General features: G+C 50.1%; 1 protein-coding gene across 1 annotated transcript; it reads left to right on the forward strand.

The window, feature by feature from the left end:
* The first annotated feature begins 849 nt into the window (after window positions 1-849).
* LOC137333979 (transmembrane protein 43) lies at window positions 850-15,985 on the forward strand. Its single transcript, XM_067998365.1, has 12 exons — window positions 850-943; window positions 2,572-2,722; window positions 3,903-4,037; window positions 5,521-5,615; window positions 6,397-6,446; window positions 6,906-6,975; window positions 7,809-7,879; window positions 9,966-10,087; window positions 10,998-11,072; window positions 12,418-12,519; window positions 13,960-14,077; window positions 15,637-15,985. The coding sequence occupies exons 2-12, from the start codon at window positions 2,666-2,668 to the stop codon at window positions 15,834-15,836; spliced, it is 1,095 nt and encodes a 364-aa protein (XP_067854466.1). The 5' UTR covers window positions 850-943; window positions 2,572-2,665; the 3' UTR covers window positions 15,837-15,985.
* Window positions 15,986-17,680: the final 1,695 nt, after the last annotated feature.

Genomic DNA, 17,680 nt, shown 5'->3' on the forward strand with positions numbered 1-17,680 from the left:
ATTCAGCATTTAGAACTTTTAAAAAAATGTACAAGGTTTCAAATTCATGCATTTTTTGTGATTACATTATTTTTGAGATTATTTTACCTGCTTTTCAGAGAGATTTTTAAGCTACATCTTAAAAATTAAATAACGAACATTATGTCATTAAACGATACCAGCTGTGGCTGTCTCACTCACCTCTGACTCAGAAGGTCGTGGGTTCAAGTCCTCACCCAAAACCTTGAGATCCATAATCCAGGCCGTCACTCCCAGTGCAGGGAGTGCTGCACTGTCGGAGGTGCTGTCTTTTGGATGTGACGTTAAACCGAGGCCCCGCCTGCCCCCTCGGGTGGACGTAAAAGGTCCCACGGCCCCTATTCAGGGGAGTTCTCCCAAAGTCCTGGGGCCAATATTTATCCTTCGACCAACATCACGAAAAACAGATTATCCGATCATTATCACGTTGCTGTTTGTGGGACCTTGCTGTGCGCAAATTGGCTGCCCTGTTAATCCACATGGCCTGTTTCCTCTTTGCAACTTCTGTGTATTTCATTGCACAAGAAGTTTGAGAGATGTGCTGCTTTACCATAGGCGACCCTCCCAAACCCCTTTAAAATTGGGGGTGAGATGAGTGCCAGCTTTTCCCTCACATTCACACTTTGTGCACCCATATTTAGTAACTTGTTAAACTGTGTTAATATGAGAGAATGTTGTTAAATTTGTTAATGACAAGAGTTAATATTGCTTAAATCTTCTAATTATTATATATTCAGTACTTTTTGCACTGGAGTAATTCCTGGCCTTCCTTTGGTGTCATGGCAACCAGCAGAAGCTTAAAGACAACCACAACACCCAGCAGGCACCGCGCATGCGCGGAATGTATCCTTCCCTCGGAGGCCGGAAGTGAAGGTGCTGGGCGCGGGGCAGAGTGAGTGGCCGGGGAACGATGGCGAAGCCGAATGTAAGTTCACAATTACACATTCAATCTGTAAATGTGCGGATATATGATTCATGTGAGCTAGAAATAGAAACTGTGCTGTGTCTCCACAACATGAAGTTGTTCAAGAGGTGGCCATGATGTGGAGATGCCGGTGATGGACTGGGGCTGACAATTGTAAACAATTTTACAATCACCAAGTTACAGTCCCAACGATTTTATTTTTAATCCCACAAGCTTCACACCCACCTGAGGAAGGGGGAAGCCTCCGAAAGCTTGTGGGATTAAATATAAAATTGTTGGACTATAACTTGGTGATGTAAAATTGTTTACAATTGTTCAAGAGATAAATAGGGGAGGGGTCAGGGGTCAGGGGGGGGGGGGGGTCCTGTCAACTCTCATTGTTTCAGCCCAGTCCACGTGGCTCAGCTTTGCATTGCAGAAAGCAAATCTTCATCCTTTCTGAGTGCAGTGACCGTCAGCATTGAGCCCCCCCCCTCAACCACTTCCCATGCCCCCTCTCCCTCCCCTCCCCTCCTCCCTCCCCCCCCCCCTCCTCCTCCCCCCCCCCTCCTCCTCCCCCCCCTCCCCTCCCCCCCCCCTCCTCCTCCCCTCCCTCCTCCCCCCTCCTCCTCTCTCCCCTCCTTCTCTCTCCCCTCCCCCCCCCCTCCTCCTCTCTCCCCTCCCCCCCCCCTCCTCCTCTCCCTCCCCCCCCCCTCCCCCCCCCCCCCCCCCCCCCCTCCTCCATCCTCCCTCCCCCCTCCCCCCCCCCCCCCCCTCCTCCTCCTCCTCTCTGCTTGGATAATAAGAGTCTAAATGGGGTAGAGGAGCAGAGGGATCTGGGGGTACAGATAGAAAAAATCACCTGAAAGTAGCGACGCAGGTTAATAAGGTCATAAAAAAAGGCAAACCAAGCACTGGGGTTTTAGAGGGATAGAATCGAAAAAGCAGAGAAGTAATGTTAAACTTGTATAGAAACTTGGTTAGACCACACTTGCAGTACTGCGCACAGTTCTTGTTTCCATATTATAGAAAGGATATAGAGGCACTGGAGAAGAAGGTGCAAAGAAGATTCACAAGGATGATACCAGAGCTCAAAGGATATACTTATCAGAAAGGCTGAACAGACTGAGACTCTTTTCTCTAGAAAAGGGAAGGCTGAGGGGTGACCTGATAGAGGTCTTTAAGATAATGAAAGGTTTGATAGGGTAGAGGTAGAGAAAATTTGTGGGTAGACCAGAACTAGGGGCCATAATATAAGATAGTCGCTAATAAATCCAATAGGGAATTCAGGAGAATTGTCTTTACCCAGAGAGTGGGTGAGAATGTGGAACTCGCTCCCACAAGGAGTAGTTGAGGCGAATAGTGTAGATACATTTAAGGGGAAGCTGGATAAACACATGAGGGAGAAAGGAATAGAAGGATATGCTGATAGGGTGAGATGAAGTAGGGAGGGAGGAGGCTCGCGTGGAGCATAAACACCGGCATAGACGAGTTGGGCCGAATGGCCTGTTTCTGTGCTGTACATTCGATGTAACAAACACAATGGGATCACTGCTGTTCAAATTGCATTGTATTTTCATCCACCCTTGATGGTTCTTGTTTCAGGTTTGATTCCCAGTTTGATGCTCTCTGACATTCTGTTCTTGCAGCACCCAGAAGGGACCAGCAGAGACGAGCACGTGAAGGTCACAAGTCCGAGGAAACCTGGCTTCCTTGGAGCGTCTCGGGGAGACTGTGGGGGGGATGCTGGTGGGACTCATTGCCTTCCTTCTGTCCTTCTATCTCCTCTTCACTAATGAGGTAGGTGGCGGGGATCGGGTTGCACGCTGATCTCTGGGCAGGCGTGCGTTAACCCGTTTACTTTGTGTTACACTGGTGCCAGCTGTGGCTCAGTGGGAGTCACACACTCTCGCCTCTGAGTCAGAAGGTCATGGGTTCGAGTCCCACTCCAGAGACTTGAGCGCGTACTCCAGGCCGACACTCCCGATGCCAGTACTGAGGGAGTGCCGCACTGTCGGAGGTGCCGTCTTTAGGATGGGACGTTAAACCGAGGCTCCGCTGCCCTCTCAGATCCTATGACACTATTTGAAGAAGAGCAGGGGAGTTCTACCCCGGTGTCCTGGACCAATATTCATCGCTAACATAGATTATCTGGCCATTATCTCATTGCTGTTTGTGGGATCTTGCTGTGCACAAATTGGCTGCTGCGTTGCCTACATTGCAACAGTGACTAACTTCAAAAGTAACTCACTGGCTGCAAAGCGTTTTGGTCATGAAAGGTGCAATAGAAATGCAAATCCTTTCTTTCTTATCACTTCCACCTCACAAGGCACAGAAGGAAATAGAAAGAAAAGGTTTAGAAATGACCAGATGCTGACTGTGAATAATCCCTCTACGTTTGAAAGGGATTATCATTTATCTGCACCAGCCAAACTTGCTGACATCCTGCACTGTTCATTGGCCAGATTTATCAATAATTTAAAAAACAAAGTCTGTAAACAGCAGAGGAATGTAAAGAGCTGCAGAATGAGAGGGTTGAAGGGGTCAAAGTGAAACTGGACCATGTGCTCCTTCACCGGAGCAGTTGCTTCACATCACCCAACGTCCTCCAACTCTGGCCTCTTGCGCATCCCCGATTTTCATCGCTCCACCATTGGCGGCCGTGCCTTCAGCTGCCTAGGCCCTAAGCTCTGGAATTCCCTCCCTAAACCTCTCCGCTTCTCCGCCTCTCTCTCCTCCTTTAAGTTGCTGTTTAAAACCTACCTCTTTGACCAAGCTTTTGGTCACCTGTCCTAATATCTCCTTCTGCGGCTCGGTGTCAATTGTCTGATTACACTCCTCTGAAGTACCTCGGGACGTTTCACTACGCTTTATAAACGCAAGTTATTATTGTCATTGTTCACTTCCTCTTGTACTCGTTTCTCCTCAACGCCCCCTCCCAAAACGCGCTGGGATCTGACGGTTCTTTTCTTGAGTGCAGGGAAGATGTGTCAGAACACAGAAGTCCTTGGACGAAGGCCTGTCTCTTGTGGTGTCCTTGAACGACGTCCACACTCCGCTACCTCAACATGACTGGAAACTGGTGCATCTGTCGGGACCTCTTATGACAGCGCAGGTGAGTGACCCGTATCCTGTTACCTGTGGTGAAGGGGTCAGATCCCATGGGGGACACGTTAAACCTGAGGAGGTTATGAATAAGAAAGACCCTTGAGGGAGCCGGTGGGATTGAGGGAGCCGGTGGGAAGGTGGGATTGAGGGATCTGGTGAGAAGGTGGGATTGAGGGATCTGGTGAGAAGGTGGGACTGAGGGATCTGGTGAGAAGGTGGGATTGAGGGATCTGGTGGGATTGAGGGATCTGGTGAGAAGGTGGGATTGAGGGATCTGGTGAGAAGGTGGGACTGAGGGATCTGGTGAGAAGGTGGGATTGAGGGATCTGGTGGGATTGAGGGATCTGGTGGGATTGAGGGATCTGGTGAGAAGGTGGGACTGAGGGATCCGGTGGGACTGAGGGATCCGGTGGGACTGAGGGATCCGGTGGGACTGAGGGATCCGGTGGGACTGAGGGATCCGGTGGGAAGGTGGGATTGAGGGAGCCGGTGGGAAGGTGGGATTGAGGGATCCGGTGGGAAGGTGGGACTGAGGGGGAAGGTGGGACTGAGGGGGAAGGTGGGACTGAGGGGGAAGGTGGGACTGAGGGGGAAGGTGGGACTGAGGGGGAAGGTGGGATTGAGGGAGCCGGTGGGAAGGTGGGATTCAGATCTATCGAAAAAGGGACTGGCTTCTTGAGCCCAATGGACGGGCAATAAAACCCCCCCCCCCCTGTGTAACGAGTAGGAGACGTGACCCTTTGATTATCAGGTGTGACATTGTCCTTCTCCTCCCCCACTTCCTGCGGCATCTTGTTCCATTACTGCTTTGACCCGTCATGCTGTTGATTTATTGTCCCCGGGGCATCGTGTGCTGGGGGTTGATGGACAATCCAGTTTGCCTCTTTAGGGCAGGATTGTTAGTCCGTGCGTGACCCACATTGGCTCCCGGTCCGGCAACGCCTTGATTTTAAAATTCTCACCTTCACGTTCAAATCCCTCCATACCCCCCGCTCCCCTCCCTATCTCTGTAACCTCCTCCAGCCCTACAACCCACCGAGATCGCTGCGCTCCTCCAATTCTTGCCTCTTGTGCACCCCCCCCCCCCCGATTTTAATCGCTCCACCATTGGCGGCCGTGCCTTTCAGCTGTCTGGGCCCTAATCTCTGGAATTCCCTCCCTAAACCTCTCCGCCTCTCTCTCCTCCTTTAAGACACTTCTTAAAACCTACCTCTTTGACCAAGCTTTTGGTCACCTGTCCTAATATCTCCTTACGTGACTCTGTCAAATTCTGCCTGATAATCGCTCCTGTGAAGCGCCTTGGGATGTTTTTACCACGTTAAAGGCGCTATATAAATGCAAGTTGTGGTTGTTATTGCGTTGGATTGTTCATTATTTGGTTTGTAGATTGTGCCGTTCTGTGTTGCTTTGTGCTCAGTGTAACCCTGGATCCAGTGAGGGGCAGGCGGGAGGAGCCCTGCTCACGGCTGTTGTGTGTTCTTTCCTTGCAGCCGCTCTTCGACCCGAACTACGGGATCTCCCTCCACGCGGTGAAGCTGCAGCGACGTGTGGAAATGTACCAGTGGGTGGAGTTCGAGGACTCGAGGTCGGTGATGATCGAGCGGGATGAATTCAAGCATTGAGGCGTTCTCTGAAGCAACGTGTAGGGTTCCACCGAGTAAATCAACTCGCATTTATATAGCGCCTTTCACATCCTCGAGATGTCCCAAAGCACTTTACAGCCAATGAAGTACTTTTACAGAAGAACATGAGAAATAGGAGCAGGAGTCGGCCATTCGGCCCCTCGAGCCTGCTCCGCCATTCGGCCAGATCGTGGCTGACCTTCGACCTCAACTCCACTTTCCTGCCCAATCCCCATATCCCTTGATTCCCCTCGAGTCCAAAAATCTATTGATCTCAGCCTTTGGGACGTCCTGAGGTCGTGAAAGGCGCTATATAAATGCAAGTTCATTCTTAGCAGGACCCAGGTTGGTTCCTTTGTCGGTATTGAGCCTGTTAATCTCAGCTCTGCCGACAGTGGGAGTGTCCCCTGGGAATGGGGCAGATTCAGAAAGATTAACCAGATTTCTGGCTCTTAATAGCTCCCCAATGACTGCTCTCACATTCTTTCAAATACTTGGCGTGAGGTCCCAGAAGGCAGTCAGTGCCCATGGAACCAGGAAGATAGGCGTAGGCCATTCAGCCCCTCGAGCCTGTTCCGCCATTCAGTTAGATGTTGGCTGGGGTCCTTCAGAGGAGGAGGGGAGAGACATTTGTGGGAGGTAAAAGAGGCCTGAAAGCCTATTTCAGAATCATAGATTTGAGCTTTCACTGTCGGGTGAGTGCTGCTTTCCCCGCGGAATTAATCGCTGTAATTCTATCCCCAGGGATTATGAAGAGAATGGTGAGAAGAAGACAGAGACTAGATATTCGTACAGTAAGTCCCAATTGTTCAGAGATCACATCTCAATTTTATTCACTACTAGAAAATCTTCCGTGGCCTGTTCGCAGTCGAGTCAAATGACGCATTTGAAAAGTGGTGATATGCCACCTAACGCACAATGTGTTCCTTTAAGGCCACAAAGTTAATTATTGAATAAACACAGGCTCAGGTCAGTCAGTCTTTAATTGTTGTAGGGCTAGAGGGGGTCACAGAGATAGAGAGGGGCGAGGCCATGAGAATTTTAAATTGGAGGCGTTGGGGGACTCTGAGCCAGTGTAGGTCAGTGAGCCCAGGGGGACGAGAGGGACTCGGTGTGGGGTAGGATTATGGACCGCTTATCGATTCTCCCAGCTTTCCCATTGTTGGTTGGAGAGACACAAGTGGCCATTGGCGCCATCGGAGATTCGTTAAGGTCACGCTCGGGAGATGTGACCGTACACTTTTGTTGTCCAGATACCGAATGGAGGTCAGAAATTGTGAACAGCAGGAACTTTGATCGTGAAATTGGTCATCAGAACCCAAGGTAAGAATGCTTTTGAAGTGAAAAGGGAGCATTAAATGATGGGATCAGTTGTTCAAAACCAAGATGGCGGCGAGTCTGAATGTGTCCTCTCTGGATATCACGGCATTGGGGCTTTGCCTTGACGCTTGCAAGAGTCATCCTGCCCTCCTACCCTCGGCCTGTGTGGATAGACACCTGTCCCGCCCCCTGTGACGGTCTAGGTAGATTACTGGCTTCCCCCATGTCTTTACCGCTTTTTGTCGCAAAAAAAAACCACTCGCTGATTCAGCAGCCATGAATGGTCAACACAAAGCCACTGTTTGACCGAGTCCAACCAGATGGGCTTGAGGCATACTGTGCATCTCTGGTGTAGGCCACATCAGGCCTTGCTTCTCACCTGGGATACATCTATCGGGAAGCCAGTTGTCCAGTGTACCATTCCAGGGAACATTTATTATAAATCCAGAACATCAGCCTTCCATCTCCCCATTATCGCATTAAACGAGAAGAAAGCAGGAAGCTCAAAATAAAGGCCATTTGACCCATCAACCTTACTGCTTCCCCAGCCCATGTAAACTCTCCTCTATCATGGACTCTACCCACCCATTTAATCTCCTCCCACAGCCCGTGTACACTCTCCTCCCATTTAATCTCCTCCCACAGCCCGTGTACACTCTCCTCCCATTTAATCTCCTCCCACAGCCCGTGTACACTCTCCCCTACGTGGGAGTATAGGATCGAATGGGCCGTCTTCATTCAAAACCATCTTGTGATCTCCTTGCCCTCTCGAGGGGCAATAATAGATCGGTCGGTCCATCTACTAACACGTTCCTTTCATCCTCTTCCCCTCCCAGTTCTATGGCAGTCGAATCGTTCATGGCCGTGGCCCCTGATGTTAATCTGGGCAGATTTCAGCTTTCTAAAGGTGAGCATGTTCAATAACAAGTCGCATTTATTTCTTGCCTTTTTAGATGTGGAAAGTATCCCAAAGCATGTTAGAGGAGGAAGACATAGGAATAGGATCGATCGCAGACCCACGGAGAGAGATTAGGAGCAGTGACTGAAAGATTGACCGAAAAGTCGGGCTTTGAGACGGCTTTTAAAGGCCGACAGGGGAGAGGAACCCCTTTGTTGCTCTAGTGATAATCCTCAGCTGGTGTGGGACTGAACCCCTCACAGGGCGGGCAGCCCCCCTTGTTACCAACCTGTGGAAACAATCTCTCACTATTCACCCTCTTAAACCTTTCACAATTTGGAATACTTCTTGCATCCTACTCTGTTCCAGTGGAAAAAGTTCCAAATTTTCGATCCTTTCTTCATAACTTTAACCCGCTCGTTACTGGTATCTTCTAGTGAATCTTCTAGGAACAGGAGGAGGCCATTCAGCCCCTTGAGCCTGTTCATTTAAATCATGGCTGATCTGTATCTTAACTCCATCTCCCCGCCTTGGTTCCATAACCATTAATCCCCTTACCCAACAAAAATCGATCAATCTCAGCTTTGAAATTTTCAATTGACTCCCAGCTTTTTGGGGGAGAGAGTTCCAGATTTCCACTCCCCTTTGTGTGAGGAAGTGCTTCCTGACATCACCCCTGAACGGCGTGGCTCTAATTTTAAGGTTCTGTCCCCTTGTTCTGGACTCCCCCCACCAGAGGAAATAGTTTCTCTCTATCTACCCTATCAAATCCTTTAATCATTTTAAACACCTCAATTAAATCACCCCTCAATCTTCTATACTCGAGGGAATACAAGTCTAGTCTATACAACCTGTCCTCGGAATTTAACCCTTTTTAGCCCCGGTATCATTCTGGTGAATCTGCGCTGCACCCCCTCCAAAGCCAATATCACTTTCCTTGTTTTTACATTTAATGCAAAAGAAATAATGTATGTATTTTTTTTCCTCTGTGCAGCTGCACCTTTAAAGGTGAGGCTATCTGCAGCCCTAGAAACTCCCTGTTCCTCAGATTCTGTTAGGAATCTTGCTACTCAGGGTGTGCAATCTTTCACTGTCCTCCCAAAATGTACTCCAGGCCCCACCACTCTGCTTATCACGGGGCAGCTGCCTAAATCGGGCAAAAGCTGCTAACCAGTCACCATCGGCATCGATTACAAAAGGGTCGTTCGTAACGTATTAATCGCGCCGACTATTTCAGGCAGTTCAGAAGGTTTGCCCCTCGTTAATCCCACTTGTGTTCAAGAAATTGGCCCCTTTTTCTTGACAATTGGATTCATCAAAGAGAGAAACACACAATCGAAACTGACCGTGAATTCACAGGCTGCCATTTAATCCTTAGCACCTGAATATTGTTTGATTGCAGCCTGTCTGGAATACGTTAGTTAGCTTCAGTCTGTTGGAGCAACGGAATGAGGCGGTTTCAGCTGTGCGTTGAGGTGGAAGTGGCAGTAAAACTCGCGGGTCAGGTCCCAGTCGGACTCGAGCGTGCTGAAGCCATCTGGTGTGTGATCCTTCCCCTCCCACTCCTGGAACGCTGAATAATTATTTTCAACGGTGGGGCACAGCTGGTCTCCCCTCCCCCCCCCCCCCCCCACCGCCCCACAACGAGCTACCCCGAGGAGCGGAGCCTCGCAGCGGGTGCGTAGAATCATACAGCACGGGGAGGAGGCCGTTCGGCCCGTCGCGGCTGTACTGGCGAGTTGCAGATGCTCTTTTGCAGCTGTGTGCGAGGCGCAGCTGGCAGTACAACTGCGATCCGGCCACTGTGCATCACATCGCTGATCTGAAACCAGCAGTACAACTGCAGCTTCTGTTCGAAACAATCTACGTGGGTAAATTGCACTACTTGTTCACCAAGGACCGTCGCTTTGTGAATTGTGCGAAGGATAATTGATGGGTGATATTCTCTAAATATGGTGATTTCTCTTTACCCATGCCCAGTAATCAGCCTGGAGTCATAGGGCCCGTAACCCAAGTGTTCCTTAAAACCCTCCTTCGATGTAGTTCAGGTTCCTGTTACAGAGCCTCGCGCTGAGTCTCCTGCTTTCTTTTTAAGGATTAATTGACAAGATAAACGCCTTTAAACGGATGAGGCTGGCCAGGTTTGAGGGCCCTCACACTGATATCACTGTTCGAGATGACTACTTCTACCATAGCCACGACCTCAGGAACCCAGAGGTGAGCGACCCTTCCCACCCATACGCTCACCGACCTCCCTGCATTGCTGTTTGTGGGATCTTGCTGTGCGCAAGTTGGCTGCCGTGTTTCCTACATTAAAACAGTGACGACACTTCAAAAGTACTTCATTGGCTGTAAAGCGCTTTTGGGGTGTCCTGAGCTAGTGAAAGGCGCGATTGAAATGCAGGTTTTACAATGTATTAATAATATCCGTATTTAAACACGGCTCGGAAACGTGAGTGCGCACCACGGTAACGAACGGGCGAGTCGATGGATTTGATTCTAGATCGCTTCGTGCACGACTAAAGGTTCAGCCTCGGGACAAAACCTCAAATGAGACTCCAACACAACCAGTCTGATCGACCGTCACCGACTCCTCTGGTATGGAGATCTCCTGTACAGTCCCGAGTCTGACCCCCACCCTCCCGCTGGGCCGCTCCCCGCCCCGCCAAACCAACACCGACACGGTGGGGGGGGGGGGGGGGAGGAGGCCACCAGGCAGACCCAGAACCAGAGGGGGGGCCACGACGTGAAAGTGCTCCTCAACCGCAAGGGCCTGACTGTCGATGGAATGTAACGGTTGGGAGAATCTGGCAACGTCAGATGGATCAGCCCCTGGAAGGAGGACATTGAAGGGGAAAGTGTAAACAGGGTGAAGAAAGAATTGGATCTGTTTCTGGAGAGTGAGGGATACGGGCGTGTAACGGATAAGAGGGGGGTTCCGATCCCCTTTCTGCCTTGTTCCTCCCTATCTCCACAACCTCCCCCCAAAACGAGTAAGAGGGGCTGAGATCTGTCGAAAGGGACGGACTCCTTGGGCTCGGTGGACTCTTTCAGTTACTTAAGTGTTCTAAGTTCCATTAGTGATCCTTGCCAATAACGTGCTTTTGCTTTAATCCCGTTTCCCCAGGTTGGTGATCTCCGGGTTTCCTTCCATTACGCGGGACTCAGTGGGGAATGGTCCTCCCTGGGGAGGCCTGATGTGGTAGGTTCCATTTTCCGTTCCTCTCTCCCTCCCATTCCCTTCTCCGCTATATCTCTCTTTCTCTCTATAACACATGTTGACTCCGTGCTGGGGTTACAGATTCCACGGGCGCCAGTCTGGCTCGAGTGGCCTTTCCTCGTGTGAATCGGTCGGCAAGTGTCAGCTTGGCTCAGTTGGTCGCGCTCGTCCCTGGATCAGAAGGTTGAGGGCTCAAGCCCCATTCCAGGTCTCTGCTGACACCTCGATCTCACACCCATTTCCTCTGTCCACCCCACTTCTTTCTGCCCCTATCCCCGTCGGTGCTCTTGTCCCCAGGAAAATCTTTACTCTCCCACCCTAGTTTGTTCCCCCGGTACGGACCCCGTCTTCACTCCCCCCGTCATCTTATTTGACCCTGCGCTGAGCTTCTGACCCCACATCCGCTCCATCACCAAGACCGCCTACTTCCACCTCCGTAACATCGCCCGTCTCCGCCCCCTGCCTCAGCTCATCTGCTGCTGAAACCCTCATCCGTGCCTTGCTCACCTCCAGACTCGACTATTCCATCGCTCTCCTGACCGGCCTCCCATCTTCCACCCTCCGTAAACTCCAGCTCTCATCTGAAACTCTGCTGCCCCGTACCCTAACTCGCACCAAGTCCCGTTCACCCATCACCCCCGCACTCGCTGACCTATACTGGCTCCCAGTCCGGCAATGCATAACATTTAAAATTCTCATCCTTTTGTTAACCAAAGGTATTAAGGGATATGGGGCTAAGGCGGGTAAATGGAGTTAGGTCACAAATCAGCCACGATCTCATTGAATGGCGGAACAGGCTCGAGGGGCTGAATGGCCTCCTCCTGTTCCCATGTTGTGTTTAAATCCCTCCATGGCCTCGCCCCCTCCCTATCTCTGTAACCTCCTCCAGCATCAAACTTTCCCCCCCCCACCCCACCATGTTCCTTTGACTCTGGCCTCGTGCATCCTTTCTTCCCCCCCCCCCCCCCCCCCCAACATCTCAACCCACTATTGGGGGCTATGCCTTTAGCTGCCCGAGGGGATGAACCCTGGCTGATTCCCCCCTTCTTATCCCAATTATAGGAACCTGGTCGGCTGGCCCAGCCCAGACTCACAAACCTGAGAATGTCCTGCTCTGTGTAGTTCATCTGTTCTAACGGTGGGGGATGGGGACGAGGTGGGGGATGAGGGGTGAGGTGGGGATGGGGAGAACCCCCAGGGATCGTCTGTCCCTTTGAGCCAGATCACAGAAACGCAGAGAAAGAGGCCGCTGTAATTGGTGCATTTGTGTTGAGGTGGGTTTGTTGACTGGCTGTGATGTGGTTGCTCTCTCTCTCTCCCCCCTCAGGTGACCATTGTGGCTCGTCAGAAGGGGACCCAGTTGGTTCCGTACCAGACGCAGACGGGGGACACTCTGGAATTATTGTACGAGGAGTCGCTATCGGCAGCGGTCAGTGACGAAACGATTAACAGACACCGGTTTAGCCAATTCTGGTTTCTGCTTCTCACTGTGAAGCACCCCCTGATGTGACACAGTGTGAGGCGAATACTGCGGGACCCTCTTTTTTTGCATAGAATGTACAGCACAGAAACAGGCCATTCGGCCCGACTGGTCTATGCCGGTGTTTATGCTCCACACGAGCCTCCCCCCTCCCTACTTCATCTCACCCTTACAACACCAGGTTATAGTCCAACAGTTTTATTTGAAATCACAAGCTTTCGGCGGCTTTCTCCTTCGTCAGGTGAGTGTGGGATTCCATAAAAGTACAGCATATATAGTCAGAGAACAATGCCTGGTGATTACAGATAATCTTTCCAACTGCCCGTTACCAAGGCAATCAAAGGAGTTGAATGGTGTTCAGACAGAGAAACATTACATACAAGACTACTGAATACACAAACACAACACAAAGACAGACAGACAGAGAGAGAGAGAGAGAGACACACACACAAAGGCAGAGAAAGAGATAGAATGACCAGTTGTATTAAAAACAGATAACTTTTTTTTCGCTGGTGGGGTTACATGTAGCGTGACATGAACCCAAGATCCCGGTTGAGGCCGTCCACCTGGGTGCGGAACATGTCGCGCTACATGTAACCCCACCAGCGAAAAAAAAGTTATCTGTTTTTAATACAACTGGTCATTCTCTCTCTCTGCCTTTCGGGTGTCTCTCTCTCTCTCTGTGTCTTTGTGTTCTGACCGTTTGTGTATTCAGTAGTCTTGTATGTAATGTTTGTCTGAACACCATTCAAGTCCTTTGATTGCTTTGATCACGTGCAGTTGGAAAGATTATCTGTAATCACCAGGCATTGTTCTCTGACTATATATGCTGTACTTTTATAGAATCCCACACTCACCTGACGAAGGAGGAAGCCTCCGAAAGCTTGTGATTTCAAATAAAACTGTTGGACTATAACCTGGTGTTGTAAGACTCCTTACATTTGTCCACCCCAGTCCATCACCGGCATCTCCACATCATCTCACCCTATCAGCATATCCTTCTATTCCTTTCTCCCTCATGTGTTTATCCAGCTTCCCCTTAAATGTATCTACACTATTCACCTCAACCACTCCTTGTGATAGCGAGTTCCACATTCTCACCACTCTCTGGGTAAAGAAGTTTCTCCTGAATCTGGTCTCCAACGCAAGTGGAAACATCTTCTCTACGTCTACCCTATTGAATCCTTCCATTATCTTAAAGACCTCAATCAGGTCACCCCTCGGTCTTCTCTTTTCCAGAGAAAAGAGCCCCAACTTTAAAAAAAAAAATTATTCTCTGGATAAAGGCCGACATTTATTGCCCATCCCCAGTTGGCAGCTCCTTAAACCCCCGTTGAGGCCGAGTGACCAGGTGTTGAAATGGATGAATTTCTCCCTCTCGATTTGCAGGAAGTGTTTGAGAAGGAGCACGCGGCGAATTCCACGCTGACCTGGGCCCTTCGCTGTGGAGGCTGGTTCCTGATGTTCATCGGCATTCAGCTCATGACGAAGATCTTTCACACACTGGGTGAGCCCGACCTTCTCTTTGTTTGTTGTTGTTGCTGCTGCAGGGGTTCCTTCTGTCCCACAGCACCGCTGGTAATCAGTGGCCGCGCACGGACCCGAGGTACAGCTACTACACCGAGTCACAGGAGCAGGAGGAGGCCAATCGGCCCCTCGAGCCTGTTACGCCATTCAGTTAGGTTATGGCTGATCTGTATCTTAATTCCATTTACCCCGTCTTTGCTCCACATCCCTTGATACACTTACCCAACAAAACTCTATCGAACTCTATCGATCTCACTCTTGAATATTTTCCTTGACTCCCAGCCTCCACATCACAGGGGAGAGTCCCACATTTCTACTACCCCTTGTGTGAAAGAGTGCTTCCTGGTTTCACTCAGGAATGTCCCTCTGCACCACAGATTTCCCAATCGTAGGACTGTGGAAGTGCATTTCTGATCCTCGCTCCCACTAGGAACAGACAGCGCACTCTCCCTCGCTGCGTGCCTGTGTGTGGTCCGTGTGTTTATGCACAGTACGTGTGTGGTATGTGCGTGTCCCTGCCACGGGCACCAATACTGAGTAAAATTTGTAACAATATGAACCATTGATGATCTATCGACACGAGACTATTGAGCTTTTTGGCCGTGCAGGGTCTGCTCCGCTGGCGTCTAGGCCACTGATGTCCAGTACGTTAGCCGTCAGTCACGTGGCGAATTGGGAATCCAGATGTGGCTAATTGCATTTCTGATCAGTAACTAAAAAATGAGTAACAGACCACGCCATTGGTCATGTGATCTCAATACTTGTATTCGCACAGTCTGTGAACTTTAACCTTTTTGGGCTTTTGTTGGTGAAACGATGAGATGAGAATTGGAGTGTGGGAGTGTGTGTTTTTTGAATGTTGTGGCTGGTTTACTTCCTTGGTTACTGAATAGTGGGAGATGTGTTCAAAATCATGAAGGGTTTTGGCAAAGTAAATAAAGAGAAACTATTCCCATTGGCGGAAGGGTTGAGAACCAGAGATTTAAGCTGATTGGCAAAAGAACCAAAGGCAACATGAGGGAAAACTTTTTTACACGGTGAACAGTTATGATCTGAAATGTGCTGCCTGAAAGGGCGGTGGAAGCAGATTCAGTCGTGGCTTTCGGAAAGGAATTGGATAAATACTTGAAAAGAAAAAATATGCAGGGCTACGGGGAAAGAGTGGGGGAATGGGACGAACTGGATTGGTCTTACAAAGAGCCGGCAGAGGCTCGATGGGCCGAATAGCCTCCTTCTGTGCTGTAGCCATTCTGTAATTCTTCAGTAGATATCCAGGTGTGAAGTACATTTACCTGTATTGTGTGGGAGGTGCTTTCTGCTAAAATTAGTGCATGTGGTTAAAATGGTGTCGCCCGTAGCATCACCTGTCAGCGGTTTCTATTGGATGACACTGGGCTAGGGGGCAGCGATGCTCGAGCATAGCTCGCGATCCGGGGCGGGGGAACTGAAACCGCCTCGTTGCCGCGATCGTTCGGGGGTTTTGCTGGATTCCGTTCTAACCTCCGTCTCCTCTTTCCCCCCCCCCCCCACCCTCCGCAGTGGACTGGTTCCCGATCGTCCGGGACTTGGTGGGCCTCGGGCTGACTGTTTTCGCCGTGGCCGTAGCCACTTCGCTGTCCCTGCTGACCATCGCCCTCGGCTGGGTCTTCTACCGACCCCTGGTGGCCCTGCTCCTGGCCGCCACGGCGACGTTGCCCCTCCTGATTGCCAGATCCCGTGACCGGCCCAAGATGCAGTGAGAGAGAACGGCCTCTTAACAGTCGACCCATCCTCGCTGAATTCTCCCGTCTGTTTCTTGCTGCATCGAAGGAGCCAACCGGCCAGTTCGAACCAATGTTTACATTTCTTTAGACGCCTCACGTACCTGCGATAAACCCGAGACGTTGAATCGAGTGTCTTGAGCTGTTCTTTTGTTTTGCCGGCATGCCCTGCCTACACTCTGAGCTCGTGCTGCGAGGCCTGCTACTGTGGGATTCCAATCTCTGGAACCCGAATCACACGGGCTTCTGATTTTAGTACCTGGTGAATGTTAAATTCAGGTTCCAGTTCTACTGTTCCGGCAAAGAAGAAAAAAAAAGTATTAATTCTGGTGGGCAAGGATTTTTTTTTAAAAATAAAAAATAAATCAATGCAATGCTGGAGGGTGCAGAGGATCACTGCAGGACTTTGCTACATTAACGGCACTGTATAAATACACATTGTTTCTCAATTATACCTTGGGGCTCTGAGCACTCAGGATCGATTGGACGCTTACTACAACAACTTGCATTTATATAGCGCCTTTTAGCGTAGTAAAAAGTCCCAAGGAGCTTCACAGGAGCGATTATCAAACAAAATTTGACACCAAGCCACTTAGAGATATTAAGACAGGTGACCAAAAGCTTGGCCAAAGAGGTAGGTTTCAAGGAGCTTCTTAAAAGGAGAGGTTCAGGGAGGGAATTCCAGAGCTTAGGACCCAGGCAGCTGAAGGCACGGCCACCAATGGTGAAGCGATGGATGAATAAGAGGCCAGAGTCAGAGGAGCGCAGAGATCTCAGAGGGGTGTAGGGCTGGAGGAGGTTAGGGAGATAGGGAGGGGTGAGGGCCATGGAGGGATTTGAAAATAACAATGAGAATTTTAAAATAGAGATGTTGTCAGACTGGGAGCCAATGTGGGTCAGTGAGCAGAGGGATGAATGAGGGAACGGGACTTGGTGCGAGTTAAGATATGGGCAGCAGAGTTTTGGATGAGTTTGAGTTTACGGAGGGTGGAAGATGGGGGGGGCCGAACATTGGAATAGTCAAGTCTTGTGGTGACAAAAGCATGGATGAGGGTTCCAGCAACAGATGGGCTGAAGCAGGGGCACAGACGGGGTCGATGCACTCTCAGCTATCCGGCCTCTGTGTAAACAGACCTTTTAACATGTGGACAATAAGATAAGTCGCTTCACAAAGATGGAAGATTGGCGATAACCAAGAGCGGGGCACTGGATTGCTTTCGTAGAACATTAATCTGTGTTGATCTGATTTACCACAGACGGTTGTAACCAGGCCACTGCAGCCGGCAGTGGGACTGAGAGTGTGGCGGAGGGGGGCAAGGGAATAAAAATTAGGCAAATTACAGACTGAAGGTCCCTCAAGCTTTGTAAAAAAAAAGCTTGCTCTCATTTAGCACCTTTCATGACCTCAGGATGTCCCAAATCACTTCAGTTTCAACGGAATTAGATAAATAATTGAAAAGGAAAAATTTGCAGGGTTACGGGGGAAAAAGAGTGGGACTAATTGGATGGCTCTTTCAAAGAGCTGGCACAGGCACGATGGGCCGAAAGGCCTCCTTTTGTGCTGTATCATTCTATGGCTTGCTCTGTGCCTGCCTCATTTTATTCCCAGCCTCCAATTCTCTCCCCTCCTCTCCCGAAGGTGCTGCCTCGGGCTGCGGTACAGTGCCGCGGGTGACCCACCTCACCCCCCCCGCCTCGCCCAGCCGCTGAGCGTGCCCTTCTGCAACAGTTTAAAAAAAAGAACTTGCATTTCTATCGCACCTTTCACAACCTCAGGATGTTTCAAAGCGCTTTACAGCCAGTGAAGTACCTGTGAAGTGTAG

This window comes from Heptranchias perlo, chromosome 17 (genome assembly GCF_035084215.1).
Source record: "Heptranchias perlo isolate sHepPer1 chromosome 17, sHepPer1.hap1, whole genome shotgun sequence".
Lineage (NCBI taxonomy): Eukaryota > Metazoa > Chordata > Chondrichthyes > Hexanchiformes > Hexanchidae > Heptranchias > Heptranchias perlo.